The sequence below is a fragment of the Vulpes vulpes genome, chromosome 4, assembly GCF_048418805.1.
Source record: "Vulpes vulpes isolate BD-2025 chromosome 4, VulVul3, whole genome shotgun sequence".
NCBI classification, from domain to species: Eukaryota; Metazoa; Chordata; class Mammalia; order Carnivora; family Canidae; genus Vulpes; species Vulpes vulpes.
Window position 1 is genome coordinate 95124508 of NC_132783.1, and position 14111 is coordinate 95138618.

The 14111-nt window shown below is 42.0% G+C and overlaps 1 protein-coding gene across 11 annotated transcripts in view; it reads right to left on the reverse strand.

Moving 5' to 3' along the window:
• Nucleotides 1-14111, reverse strand: part of ZNF346 (zinc finger protein 346) — an 82441-nt gene that overhangs the window by 45397 nt on the left and 22933 nt on the right. For 9 of the 11 annotated variants that reach the window (XR_012001163.1, XR_012001164.1, XR_012001162.1 and 6 more), the window contains exon 1: nucleotides 1258-1602. The exons of the other annotated variants lie outside the window; for them this stretch is intronic. Coding sequence is in view for 6 of the 9 variants with exons in the window: in XM_072756536.1 (XP_072612637.1) it covers nucleotides 1258-1432 (175 nt within the window). In the remaining 3 variants the exon portion in view is untranslated. Of the gene's footprint in view, nucleotides 1-1257; nucleotides 1603-14111 lie in introns of those variants that run through there. 11 annotated transcript variants of the gene reach the window in all.

The window sequence follows — 14111 nt, forward strand, 5'->3', positions numbered from 1 at the left end:
ACCACCCCAAATGTAAACATACCTTCCTTGGATGTGGCCAAAATTCCATTTTATTCCAGGGTAATCAGTTCACAAGCAATACATTAAACTTTCCAAGATTAGTCTGCTCACCAAGTAAACAAATTATCTGATTTCCCTATAGATTACTTGACAGGATTAGCACAGGCCAAACAGTTCTTGTACTTCTGGGTAAGAGTTAAGGAGCTAACTGCTAAGGACTATGAAAGAGGTCACACAACCAAGTCAGGCCAGCTTTTACCATCCTCCTCTATCTCCACCTTACCCAGTGCCAGGTCAAATGCAGAGCAAGCTGGGAAGCTTTCAGCCCATAAGTGGCCTCTCCTGTATCCTGTTCTCCACAACTTTGGCACAAGCATGGGATACAAAAATGCTGGAGCCAAAGTATACTCTGGCCAGTTTCTCAGTCTCCCGGCCCTCACCTCATAAAAAGGACCCAGGCAGTAGAGACCAGACACCTAGAAACAGGGGTAAATCAGGTTCAAGACACCAAGGCCAGGAGGAACATAGGGTTAAGAAGACCTTCTGGACGGGCAGCCCGGGTGGCTCAGCGGTTTAGCGCCGCCTGCAGCCCAAGGTGTGATCCTGGAGACCTGGGATCGAGTCCCACAGTCCCACGTCGGGCTCCCTGCGTGGAGCCTGCTTCTCCCTCTGCCTGTGTCTCTGCCCCTTTCTCTCTGTGTCTCTCATGAATAAATAAATCTTCAAAAAAAAAAAAATCTTAAATGTTTAAAAAAAAGAAGAAGAAGACCTTCTGGAGTCCTTGGCAGTGTGGGGTATGAGGGAAAGGAGGCAAGGGACATAGGGGTGGGGGAACCTGTGGACTGGGACGATGGAGTCTGTGAGAAATGGTGGGGGGGCTAGTAGTCTGGCGGGGAAGGCTCCGTGGGTCTCCGAGAAGGGTTGGATAGGAATGAAAGTCGTTTAAGAAGAGTTTAAGAAGAGCTGCGCTCTGGTGGGTGAGAATGGAGGGACCGGAGTACGAGAAGGGCCTTGACCATTTAAGCCTGGAGACCTTTTCGGGGTACCTGGCCCATGGTACCCAGGCCCTGCTGGGGTGCACGAGTCAAGGAGTCCCGGGGCGCGTCACGCAAGGGGGCGGGCCGGGCGCCAGGGGGTGTGACCGGAGACCCGGGGGCTGTCCGTGCTCCCGCCCCGCGCTCCCGCCCCGCGCTCCCGCCACTCCCCGTGAAATGAACGGGCGGTTGGACTCGCTGCCTCTGAGGTCCCCGGACTCACCTTCCTCCCTCCCCACTGGTTGGGCCCCGGACACTGCTTCCCAGAGGCGGCGCGCCCTCTCGCGGTCGAAGCGCAGCCCGTCCGGTTCCCGTCCTTCTCGTTCCTCGGAGCTGTTGTATGGCCGGGCCCCTCCACTGTCCGCGGCCTCTACGGTGCCCAACCCGCGATACTCCATCTTTCCAGCAAGCCCTAACCGGCCGATAGTCACTCATAAACCTTGGTCTCGCGAGATGTGGGACGTTGCCCGGCCAACAAATCTCGCGAGGTTTGGGCTCTGCGGACCGTCTTGCGGTAGGGGGCCCACACGCTTCTATTTGGTCGCTGCTGGGGTTCTCGGAGTGTGTGCTGTGGAATTGAAAGTCAGTCTCTGGTTTAACAGCAGCCCCCTCCCTCTGGTACAGGTTCGTGCACTCTTAAGCCAAAGGTTTTCACCTTGCTCACTGTCAGCCTTCAGCACTTCATTCTCTTGAAGGCCCTTGTTATGTGGGAACACTTTCTCCGTTTTACTCTTAGGGAAACTGAGGCCTAGAACCTAGAAATAGTCGACTCAGCAGTTTGCTACCAGGATGTGGTAGAGCCAGGACTCCATCTTCATGATTGGTTTACTGCTGATAATAAATAATACCATTTGAGTTTCAAGTTCTAACTCCCAGAGCAGACCTCCCCCTTAAACTCTCCCAATGTGACTGTCAGATCCAAAATTTCATCTTCCATCCCCACAACTCCTCCTCCCCGAGTCTTGGGGAGCCATCATCTCTTGCCAAGGTTATTGTAGCGTCTTCACTGGTCCTTTCCCTTGCCCTTCAGGTATTCGAAGCCCAGCAGCCCCAGCAATCCTCTTAAAACAAGCCGCATCATGATACCCTGATGCTCCTATTCTTCAACAGTTTACCATCTCGCTCTTGGTAAAAGCCAAAGTCCTTAGTCTAGCCACTATACAGTCCAACTCCCCTAACCTTCCTGTCTCATCCTTTATTGTGTTACTCTCCAACACCTTCATTACTGTGCCAGTTACCATGACCTGGAATGCATTTCCCCCATATATCCTCAGGGCTCAGCCTCTCATTTCATTCTCTGATTACTCTATTTAAAATTTAACACCTCCACACATATTTCATGTCCTTCTTTCCTGCTTTATTATTTTTTTCCTTCTTAACACTTAACATTATCAGATATAGTATGTTTTTACTTTTTACCTTGTTTTTCTTTGTTTCCCCACTGGTAGTCATACCCCAAGAAAGAGATTTTTGTCTATTTTGTTCTCAGTTGAATCCCCAGCATCTTGAAATACAATCTGGGCTCTCATAGGTGCATACAAAATATTTGTTGAATGAATGAAAATGAAACTTTTAATATAATTATCATATTTCAACTTCATTTATTCAAATGCTTATTGAGAGTTTACTATGAGTTAGATGTTATCTTGGGCATTGGAATACAGTTGTGGACAGGGAAGCTCTAGTATAGTGTGTTTTTTTTTTTTCTAGTGGAGGAGAGTGTAATAAGTCAACAGATAGTAATAAGTGCTAAGGAGAAAATAAAACAGGAATATATATTGGGTGAATGATGTGGAAGGAATATTACCCACTGAATAATAAAGCCTCTGAATAAATGACATTTTATCTAAGACTGGATTGATGAGAAGTGGAAAGTCATGCAAAGAGCTGGGGAAGAATGTTTCACGAAGAGGGAACAGCAGGTCCAAAGGACCTGTGGCAGGGGTGAGCTTGCTCTGCTGGAAGAACAGGAAAAAGGACTGTATGTCTGGAGCCCAATGAACTAGGGGGAGGTGGTTATCAGAGAAGGCAAAAGAGAGAAACTGAGATGTTTCTTGCCTGAGATCACCCAGCTCACCAGTGGGGTTTACTTATTTATACTATAAATATTGTGCATCAGCTCTGTGTCAGACCTTATGCCTGACTCATCTATTACAATGCAATAGATGGTTAATAATTATGTAGTGTTATAGTTTACAAAGCACCTTTAGCATTTAATCCCCAGGGTAGTTCTCCTATGAAGGATTCTTTCTTATTCGACAATAAAGAAACAGACTGGGAGAGGTAAGGGTTTTATCAGGGTCACACAGCTAGTTAATATTAGAGCTTATGCTTGAACACCAGTCCTCAGGCTGCAAATCTGTGTTCTTTTGCCAATACCAGGTGACTAGCCTAAAAAACAATGTCTATACATTACTTATTTATCTCATAGAAAGTTTCTAGTTGCCCACATTTCCATAGCAGAGTTATTCAGCTAGAAATCCAAAAGTATGAAGGACATTTTTGTAAAATTCCCAGAATTCAAGCATGTATATTTGACAAAATGGAGCAAAAAATAGTCCCTTTCCCCTCACTCTCAATCTGATTAGATGCTCAAAACAATTTAGATTTATTCTCTAGTGAACACTACCATGAGGCTTTCTACTTCTCAGCTCTGTGAACACATCTCTAGTTGTTAGAAGTGACCATAAATTAAGTTTTACTAACAGGATGTGTACAAACATTATTTGACTCAGAATCTGAAATTGGTCCGAACAGCAGGGTTTGTTCTTGAGGAAAACAGTGACAAAGCTATGCTGATGTTGGCTGGGGGAAGAGGGGGTGATGATGACATCCGCCCCCCCATCTTTGCTGCAATCCTAGTTCATGGCTCAGGATGGGTCATTTTATAGTATCTTCAAGGCTGCAGGGAAGCATTGTCTTCAGGACTTGCCAAATTTTAAATCAGTGACTTTCCAAGAACAGATTGAAGATGTAGGGGTGTTTGTTGATTACTGGTTTGGGATTTTCAGATGGTTTTTAGAAGGGAAAGGAGAAGAATTAGATACAAGTAGAGCTTTCCAACTTTTTCCATGTCACAGCCCACTTAGAAAACGAGCATATCTGTATGGCAAGTTAGACTAAACAGATAAGGCAGCTTTTCTCATTACCCCACTGGTGGTCCTGGGTCTCCCAACTATTCCAGGCCCTGCTGAGCTCCCCCTTGGGACAGGAGGGGTGGATGTTCAGAGCCATGTGAGGTACAATGGATGGCCATGATGTCTTGTACTCTGACAATGTCTGAGCCAGCAGGATTGGGATTAACTCCAATAATCTCTAAGATATAAACAGGCCATCAGTTAAAGCCATGAGATACTCAGCTTGATATCAACAGCTCCATTCTGCAGTCTTGACCTATGCAATATTAGGTAAATCATTTAATATTTGTAAATTAGCTTCTTCATCTGTAAAATGAGGAAATGACATCTGCTTTAAAGATGGTTGTAAAGATAAACCAAAATAATTTCCATAAACTACTTACCACATTGCCTAGCACAAAATAAATGGTAGCTGTTACCAGTCTATTCTGAAAACTATATTTTTCTGATAATTTTACAAACTAATATTAGGTTCTAGTCTCCATCTCCATGAACCTAAACCCTACTTTTCTAGATCTAGAGTTTTAGATCCCATAATTTTTAGAACCTATTTCAATTAATTATGTATTTGACTATGGATCAGAGTGAATTAGTTTATTTTTTAATTTTAATTTTTAAAAAAGATTTTATTTATTTGACAGAGAGAGAGAGAGAGTATAAGCAGGGGGAGTGGCAGGGAGAGGGATCAGCAGGCTTCCCGCTGAGCTGAGATCCTGAGGTGGGGCTGGATCTCAGACCCTGGGATCACGACCTGAGCCAAAGGTTTAACTGACTGAGCCAGCCAGGCGCCCCTAGGGTGGCTTTAAATGATACAGTGAAGCTCTGTCATCTCTACTGACAGATTGCTAAGAAATTGATATAGATCTTCAACTGGCATAGTAATATCAAATCAACAGACTTTATTTTGGGCCTACTATATACTATGTCAGTATTTTTGTCCATTTGAACTACTGTAACAAAATACCATAGCCCAAATGGCTTAAATATCAGTTTATTTCTCTCAGTTGAAGGCTTGAAGGTCCAAGATCAATGTCCTGGCAGATCTGGTGTCTGGTGGGAGCGGTCTTCCTGATTTATAGATAGCCATCTTCTCCCTCTATCCTAACGTGGCAGAAGGGGTGAGAGAGTTCCCTAGGGTCTCTTTCATAAGGGCACCCAATCAGTTCCCAAAGCCCTACCTCCTAATAGCATCACATTGGGGGTTAGGACTTCAACATCTTAATTTTTGGAGAATATAAGCTGCCTATTACATCCAGGCACTGCACTATACTCCCTTACCAACAATACTTAATGTTTTCCTATTGCTCATAGGAGAAAGTTAAAATGTCCTACTGTGGAATAAGAGGCCCATTGTAAAGTCTGACTCCTTCCTTCTCCACTCCCTCCTCCTCCTCCTCCTCCTCCTCCTCCTCCTCCTCCTCCTCCTCCTCCTTCTTCTTCTTCTTCTTCTTCTTCTTCTTCTATTTTATTTATTTATTTGAGAGAGAGAAAGAGCACAAGCAGGGGGAGGGGAGGGTCAGAGGAGGATGGAAGGAACAGAAGGAGAGGGGCAGGGGAGAGGGGAAAAGCAGACTCCCTACTGATCAGGGAGCTGGACATAGGGCTTGATCCCAGGACCCTGAGATCATGACCTGAGTTAAAGGGAGATACTTAACTGACAGAGCCACCTAGTGCCCTATCCATTCCCTTCCTCTGATACTCTCGCAAGCACCTTGTGTTCCAGCCATACTGAGAACTTTTCAGCCGTGTGGGTTGTTTTCTGGCTGGGGCATCCTTTCATAGCTCTTTGCCTGTGCATGTACTGTTCATACTGCATTTTTTTAAAAAAAGATTTATTTATTTATTCATGATAGACATAGAGAGAGAGAGAGAGGCAGAGACACAGGCAGAGGGAGAAGCAGGCTCCATGTGGGAAGCCTGTCGCGGGACTCCAGGATCATGCCCCCGGCCAAAGGCAGGCGTCAAACCGCTGAGCCACCCAGGGATCCCTGTTCATACTGCATTTAATGCCCTTACACTATCTTGTCTTGTACACTTGATATACTTTGTTGATTTTGCTTTGTATTTTTTGGCTGTAATGTATCATAACCATAAGTGCAACTGATACTGAATCCTATGAGTCCTTGAGTCAGTCATCAAACCTGGGTGATCATGGGGATCCCTGACACACCTACTAAATGAAATTCTCCTTAACTTTTCTTCTTCTTCTAGGAAGAAGTAACCAACTCCTTTCTCTGTGCTTCTATAACACTTTCTACTGCTTTTTCCTTATTTAAAAAATTTTAAATAATCATATTTAATGCATATATATTAGATATAACTTATAAAGAGTAATAGTATAATGAAACTCATGAATTCATCATCCAGTCTGACTAGAACATTATCACTGCTCCTATTCTTTTTTTTTTTTTTTTAGGATTTATTTATTTATTTATTTGAGAGAGAGGGTAAGAGCACATGCATGTGAGCAGGGGTGGATTGGGAGTGGGGAGGGGCAGAGAGAGAGTCTTAAGCAAATGCCAGCTGAGCATGGGGCTTAATATGTGATTTGATCTCATGATCCTTAGATGATGACTTGAGCCAAAACCAAGAATTGGACCTTTAACAGACTGTGCCACTCAGCCACCCCATATCACCCCATGAATTCTTTTTCTTTTTTTAAGGTTATTTATTTTAGAGAGAAGGAGAGAGTGAGGGGTGGGGCAGAGGGAGAGAATCTTCAAGCAGATTCTGTTGAGTGTGGATCTGGACATGGAGCTTGATCTCATGACCCATGAGATCGTGACCCGAGCTGAAACTGAGTCAGACACCTAACTGAGAGTCACCCAGGCACCTTGCCTAACCCTCTGATTTTTTTTTTTAAGATTTGTTTATCTTAGAGACAGAGCATGTGTGAGTTAGGGGAAGGGTAGAGGCAGAGGGAGAGAACCCTCAAGCACACTCAAGATCCTGAGATCATGACCTGAGCTGAAATCAAGAGTCAGATGCTCAACTAAGTGAGCCACCCAGTTTCCCCTCACCCTACCTATTTTTTTTTAGATTGATTTTTTTATTTGAGAGAGAGAGAGAGAGAGAGAGCATGAGAGAGTGCATGAGAAGGGGGAGAGGTAGAGAGAGAAGCAGATCCCGTAAGATCATGACCTGAGCCTAAGGCAGATGCTTAATTGACCAAGCCACCCAGTTGCCCCATCACCCCACCTATTCTTTCTTTTTTTTTTAAAGTAATTCTTTTTTTTTTAATTTTTTATTTATTTATGATAGTCACACAGAGAGAGAGAGAGGGGCAGAGACACAGGCAGAGGAAGAAGCAGGCTCCATGCACCGGGAGCCCGACGTGGGATTCGATCCCGGGTCTCCAGGATCGCGCCCTGGGCCAAAGGCAGGCGCCAAACCGCTGCGCCACCCAGGGATCCCCACCCCACCTATTCTTAACCACTATTCTGAATTTTCTGTTTTTAATTGCTCTGCTTTTAAAAGTTATGTATATGCTTAAACAACATATTAATTTTGCTTACATTTGATCTTCATAACATGTATCATACTACTTGTATTTTTTCTGTGACTTCCCTTTTTCCTTCGACATTGTTTCTTTAAAAATTTTTAATTAATTAATTAATTAATTAATTTATTTATTTATTTGACAGAGAGAAAGAGCATGATAGAGTGGGGGGAGAGGCAGAGGGAAGGGAGAAGCAGGCTCCCCACTGAGCAGGGAACCCAATGCAGGGCTTGATCCCAGGATCCCAGCATCATGACCTGAGGTGAAGGTAGACACTTAAACGACTAACCCCCTAGGTGCCCCTCGACATTAAGTTTCTAATATCCATGTTGTTGCAAGTAAGTATAGTTTATTAATTTTTTTAAAAGATTGTATTTATTTATTCATGAGAGACACAGAGAGAGAGAGAGGCAGAGACACAGGCAGAGGGAGAAGCAGGCCCCACGCAGGGAGCCCGATGCAGGACCTGATCCCGGGACCCCAGGATCACACCCTGAGCTGAAGGCAGACGTTCAACTACTGAGCCACTCAGGCGTCCTATAATTTTTTTTTTTTTTTTAAGTAGGCTCTACACTCAACCTAGGGCTTGAACTCAAAACCCTGAGATTAAGAATCACTTGCTCCACTGACTGAGCTGGCCTGGCATGCCTAGTTCATTCATTTTTCATTGTGGGATAATATTCTGTTATGTGAGTATACCATAATTGATTTATCTGTTCTGTTGATGGACATTTGAAATGTTTCAATTTTTGCTATTATGAACAAGGTTACTATGAACATTTTTAAAAAGATTTTTAATTTTTTTAAGTAACCTCTACACCCAGTGTGGGGCTCAAACTCACAACCCCAAGAGTTGCATGCTCTACCAACCGAGATACCAGGTACCCCAACATTTTTATATTTAACCCTGGTGCATTTGGACAGGAGTTTCTTAGAATATATACCTAAGAATTGAATTGCTAGTTGATAGGGTTTATGAATGTTGTACTTTACAAGCTAATGCCAAATTGTTTTCTCAAGTGGTTGTATCAATTTATATTCTCATCAGCAAAGTATAAGAGTTCCTATTGATTTTCATTCTCTCCACTTCATACTGTCAGACTTCTTCATCTTTTGCCAATCTAGTGGGTGTAAATGCTATTAGCTGTGTGGTAGGTCTTTTTATTCTATTTTTTATCTCTTTCCTTTTTTTAACTCATCAAACATTTTTTTAAATTTTTATTTTTTCAAACATTTTTTTTAAAAGATCTTATTTATTCATGAGAGACAGAGAGGGAGAGAGGCAGAGACATAGGCAAAGGGAGAAGCAGGCTCCATGTCGGGAGCCTGATGTGGGACTCGATCTCGGAACCCCAAGATCACGCCCTTAGCAGAAGGCAGATGCCCAACTGCTGAGCCACCCAGGTGTCCCTGATTTACTTTTTTTTACTGAGGTATAACTTACATGGAATAAAGGATACAAGTACAAATCTTGAATACATTTTTGTATATAAATACACCTGTGTAATCTACCCATATTAAGATGTAGACCATTTCAAGTCCCAGAATGCTCACTATGCTTCTTTTCAGCCAAAGGGAATCATCCTGAATACTATTGTTAGAGATTCATTTTGTCCAATCTTGAACCTTGTATAAATGAGTTGCTCATTTCCAAATATTTGGGGTTTTCTAGATTTCTTATTGTTAATTTCTGATTTAATCCATTGTGATCACAGAACATATTCTGTAAGACTTCAGTCTTTTGAAAACATTTTTTAAAAGATTTTATTTATTTATTCATGGCAGAGAGAGAGAAGTAGACTCCACACAGGGAGCCCAACGTGGGACTTGATCCCGGGTCTCCAGGATCACACCCCAAGCTGAAGGTGGCGCTAAACCGCTGAGCCACCGGAGCTGCCCAGTCTTTTGAAATCTTAAGATTTGTTTTATAGCCCAGTGTATGGTCTTTTTGGTGAATATTCCATTTGTATTTGAAAAGAATGTGTAGGGACACCTGGGTGGCCCAGTGGTTGAGTGTGTCTGCCTTTGGCTTGGGGTGTGATCCCTGGGTCCTAGGATCTAGTCCTACATCGGGCTCCCTGCAGGGAGCCTGCTTCAACCTCTGCCTATGTCTCTGTCTCTCTCTCTCTCTGTCTTTCATGAATAAATACATAAAATCTTTAAAAAAGAAAAGAATGTGTATTTTGCAGTTGTGTATAGCATTATATAAATATTCAATTATGTCGGGCAGCCCTGGTGGCTCAGCGGTTTGGCGCCGTCTTCAGCCCAGGGCTTGATCCTGAAGACCTGGGATCCAGTCCCGCGTCGGGCTCCCTGCATGGAGCCTGCTTCTCCCTCTGCCTGTGTCTCTGCCCTCTGCCTCTCTCTCTCTGTCATGAATAAATAAATAAAATCTTTAAAAAAAGATGAATAAATAAATAAAATCTTTAAAAAAATTATGTCAACGTGGTTGATGCTGTTTTCAGATAGTCTATATCTTTTTTTTTTAATGTTTTTAAAGATTTATTTATTTATTTATTCATGAGAGACACAGAGAGAGAGAGAGAGGCAGAGACATAGGCAGGGGGAGAAACAGGCTCCCTGAAAGGAGCCTGAGCAAGGAGCCTGATGTGGGACTAGATCCCAGGATCACGCCCTCAGGCGAAGGCAGAGGCTCAACCGCTGAGCCACTCATCCCTGAGTATCCCCAGATAGTCTATATCCTTACTGAAATTTTTTTAGTTCTATCGATTATTGAGGTGGGGTGCATGTGTTCAAATCTCCAACTGTGACTGAATTCCTCTACTTCACTTTTTGGTCTGTTGGGTTTTTTTTTCTTCATTTATTTTATTTCTGAATATATAATAGGAATGTCATAAAAAACTAAAAAAACATAAAAAAAGAGTCTAACTATAAAAGTTTGACTCTTATCAGTGTGAAATGCCCTTCCTTATCTCTAGTAATACTTAAAGTCTACTTTTTTTTTTTTTTTATTATTACAGGCTTATTTATTTATTTATTCAGAGAGAGAGAGGCAGAGACACAGGCAGAGGGAGAAGCAGGCTCCATGCAGGGAGCCTGACGTGGGACTTGATCCGGGGTCCCCAGGATCACACCCCGGGCTGCAGGCAGCGCTAAACTGCTGCACCACCGGGGCTGCCCTCCAAAGTCAACTTTATCTGATATTAATTTAGCTTAGCTAGCTCTTTTCTGTTTGTATTTACATAGTACATATTTTTCTATCCTGTTGCTTTGTGTTCTTTTAACCTTGATGACATTATATTTAAAATTCATCTCTGTAAATAGCATATAGTAAAACCCAGTATGACAAAATAAAATAAAGTAAAATAAACAACAAAAAAATCCAGTATGACAATCTTTTTCTTTTATTTATAAGAGTGTCTAGTCTATTTCTGTTTAATTTAATTACTGATATAGTGAGTCTATTTTTTACCATTTTGCTGTTTTCTGTTCACTCCATCTGTTCTTTGTTCCTTTATTCTCTTCTTTTTTTGCCTTCTCTTGGATTGGATAATACATTTAATCATTCTATTTTTTTAACCTTTGTTTTTATTTAACTATTCAGATATTTGATCATTATTTGATTATTCTTTCAGTGGTTGTTCTAGAGGTTATAATATACATCCTTAACTCATCATGGTCTACCCTAAATTAGTTTTTTCCACACTTTCTGAAAAATGCTAGCACTTTAAAATTGTTTAACACTTTCTGCTTCCTGTGTTTTGTTGTCCTATATTTTATTTCAATGTATTGTTTTAAATCCCACAAGACATTATTTTTGTTTTAAATTGTCAGTGTGTTTACCAATTTAGTCACCCTTTTAGATATTCTTCATTCTGTTTTGTAGTCCCATGTCTCCATCTGGCTCATTTTCCTTCACCTAAGATTCCATTAGTATTTCTTGTAGTGTTGGTCTGCTCATGATGAATTCTCTCAGTTTTTGATTGTCAAAAAATGCCCTGTTTTGCCTTCATTTAAATTTTTAAAATAGTAATCTTTTACATTTTTAACACTTTACAATTGAGAACATTTTAAAAAAGATTTTATTTATTTATTCATGAGAGCCAGAGAGAGAGAGAGAGAGAGAGAGAGGCAGAGACACAGGCAGAGGGAGAAGCAGGCTCCATGCACCGGGAGCCCGATGTGGGATTTGATCCTGGGTCTCCAGGATCGCGCCCTGGGCCAAAGGCAGGCGCCAAACCGCTGCGCCACCCAGGGATCCCCCTTATTAAAAATTTTTAATAATCCTGGTGGGGCACTGGAGTAGTTTAACTGGTTAAGCATCTGTCTTCAGCTCAGGTCATGATCCCAGGGTCCTGGGATCCAGCCCCAAGTCAGGCTCCCTGCTCAGTGGGGAGTCTGCTTCTCCCTCTCCCTCTGCCCCTACCCCTGCTTGTGTGCTCTCTCTCTCTCTTTCTCTTAAATAAATAAATAAATAAATAAATAAATAAATAAATAAAATATTAAAAAAAAATGCTGGCAAGATATACATAGCATAAAATTTATCAATTTAACCATTATTAAATGTTCAGTGGCATTCAGTAATTTATATTATTGTACAAAATTACCATCACCATCACCATCGTCCACTGTCTCTAGAAGTTTTTCATCATCTTAAACTGAAACTCTACCCATTTAAAAAAAATTTTTTTTAAAGATTTTATTTATTTATTCATGAGAGACACAGAGAGAGAGAGAGACAAAGACACAGGCAGAGGGAGAAGCAGGCTCCATGCAGGGAGCCTGACATGGGACTCGATCCCGGGAACCCAGGATCACGCCCTGGGCCAATGGCAGGCGCCAAACTGCCGAGTCACCCAGGGATCCCCTCTGTACCCATTTAATGGTAACTCTCCATTACCCACTCCCCTTAGCCCTTGATAACTACTATTCTACTTTCTGTCTATATGGCTTTAATTATTCTAGGTATTTCATGTAAGTCGAATCATATATTTGTCCTTCTGTGTTTGGCTTATTGAACTTAACATAATGTTTTTAAGGTTCATCCATGGTACATCAGAATTTCCTTCTTAATGCTGAATAAAATTCCATTTTATATATGTATACACACATATATATACACACACACACAAACATATATATATTATACATATATAATGTATATGTGTACCACATTTTGTTTACCATTCATTCATCATTCAATGGATACTTTTGGCTTTTGTGAATAATGCTATTATGAACATTGGGGTTCATATCTGTTTGAATCTCTGCTTTCACTCCTTTTGGATATGTACTTAGAAGTAGAATTGCTGAATCATATGTAAATTTGATGTTTAACTCTTTGAGGAACTGTCATACTTTTTTATATTTTATAGCAGCTCTACCATTTTACATTCCCACCAGCAATGCATGAGGGTTACAGTTTTCCCACATTTCTGCCAATGCCTGTTTATTTTCCATTTTCTTTTTTTCAGGTTCTTCACCATTCTTTTTTTTTAAGATTTACTTATTTATTTATTAAAGATTTTATTTATTTATTCATGAGAGATACACAGAGAGAGGCAGAGACACAGGCAGAGGGAGAAGTAGGCTCCCCATGAGGAGCCTGATCCCAGGACCCTGGGATTACACCCTGAGCCAAAGGCAGATGCTCAACCACTGAGCCACCCAGGTGCCCCAAGATGGATTTATTTATTTGAGAGAGAGAGAGCGCATGTGCATGTGTGCCTGGACGTGAGTTGGGTGAGAGACAAAGGGCAAAGGAGAGATGGGGAGACAGGGAGAGCGAGAGCGAGAGCCAGAGAGTTAAGCAGACTCCCCACTGAGCATGGAGCCTTATGTGGGCTCGATTCATAACTTTAAGATCATGATCTGAGCTGAAATCAAGAGTTAGACACTTGACCAACTGAACCATTCAGGTGCTCCTCTCACCATCCTTTATATACTTCTTTGCTTTCTGGAAGAACAAGATACTCCAGGCTCATTTCACACTTTACCTGCCTCAGCCATATGATGGAATGGAATCAGTCATTTTTCCAAAGTCATTTTTCCTGGAGCATTTTAGTGCTATTTAGTGCTATTTAGTGCTATTCCAACGGTATTTAGAAACCATAGATTAGGCACTAGGTATGCTTATCATCACTGGGGTGGTGCTGCTCTTTGCCCTTCTCAATAGACATACTATGGCATCCCATTGTGGATCACCTTTTCTTATCCTGTTCAGGCTCTTGACATGCCCAAATAGGCTATACCTCCATGGATGAAGCTTTCTTACCTCATTTAGTCTCTGACTCCCTAAACTGTGCTGACCCCCAATATGGACAACCTCCTTACACTGCACAGGCTGTAATACTCCATGTTAGGTGGCTGCTCTGCAGGATGTTCTTTTTATCCCACTTGGATTCTACTCCCCACCCTGGCAACTCACCTCCATAAATGTTCTCCTTACCCCTTGGGCTCCATTATTATGCTCTGAGCCAC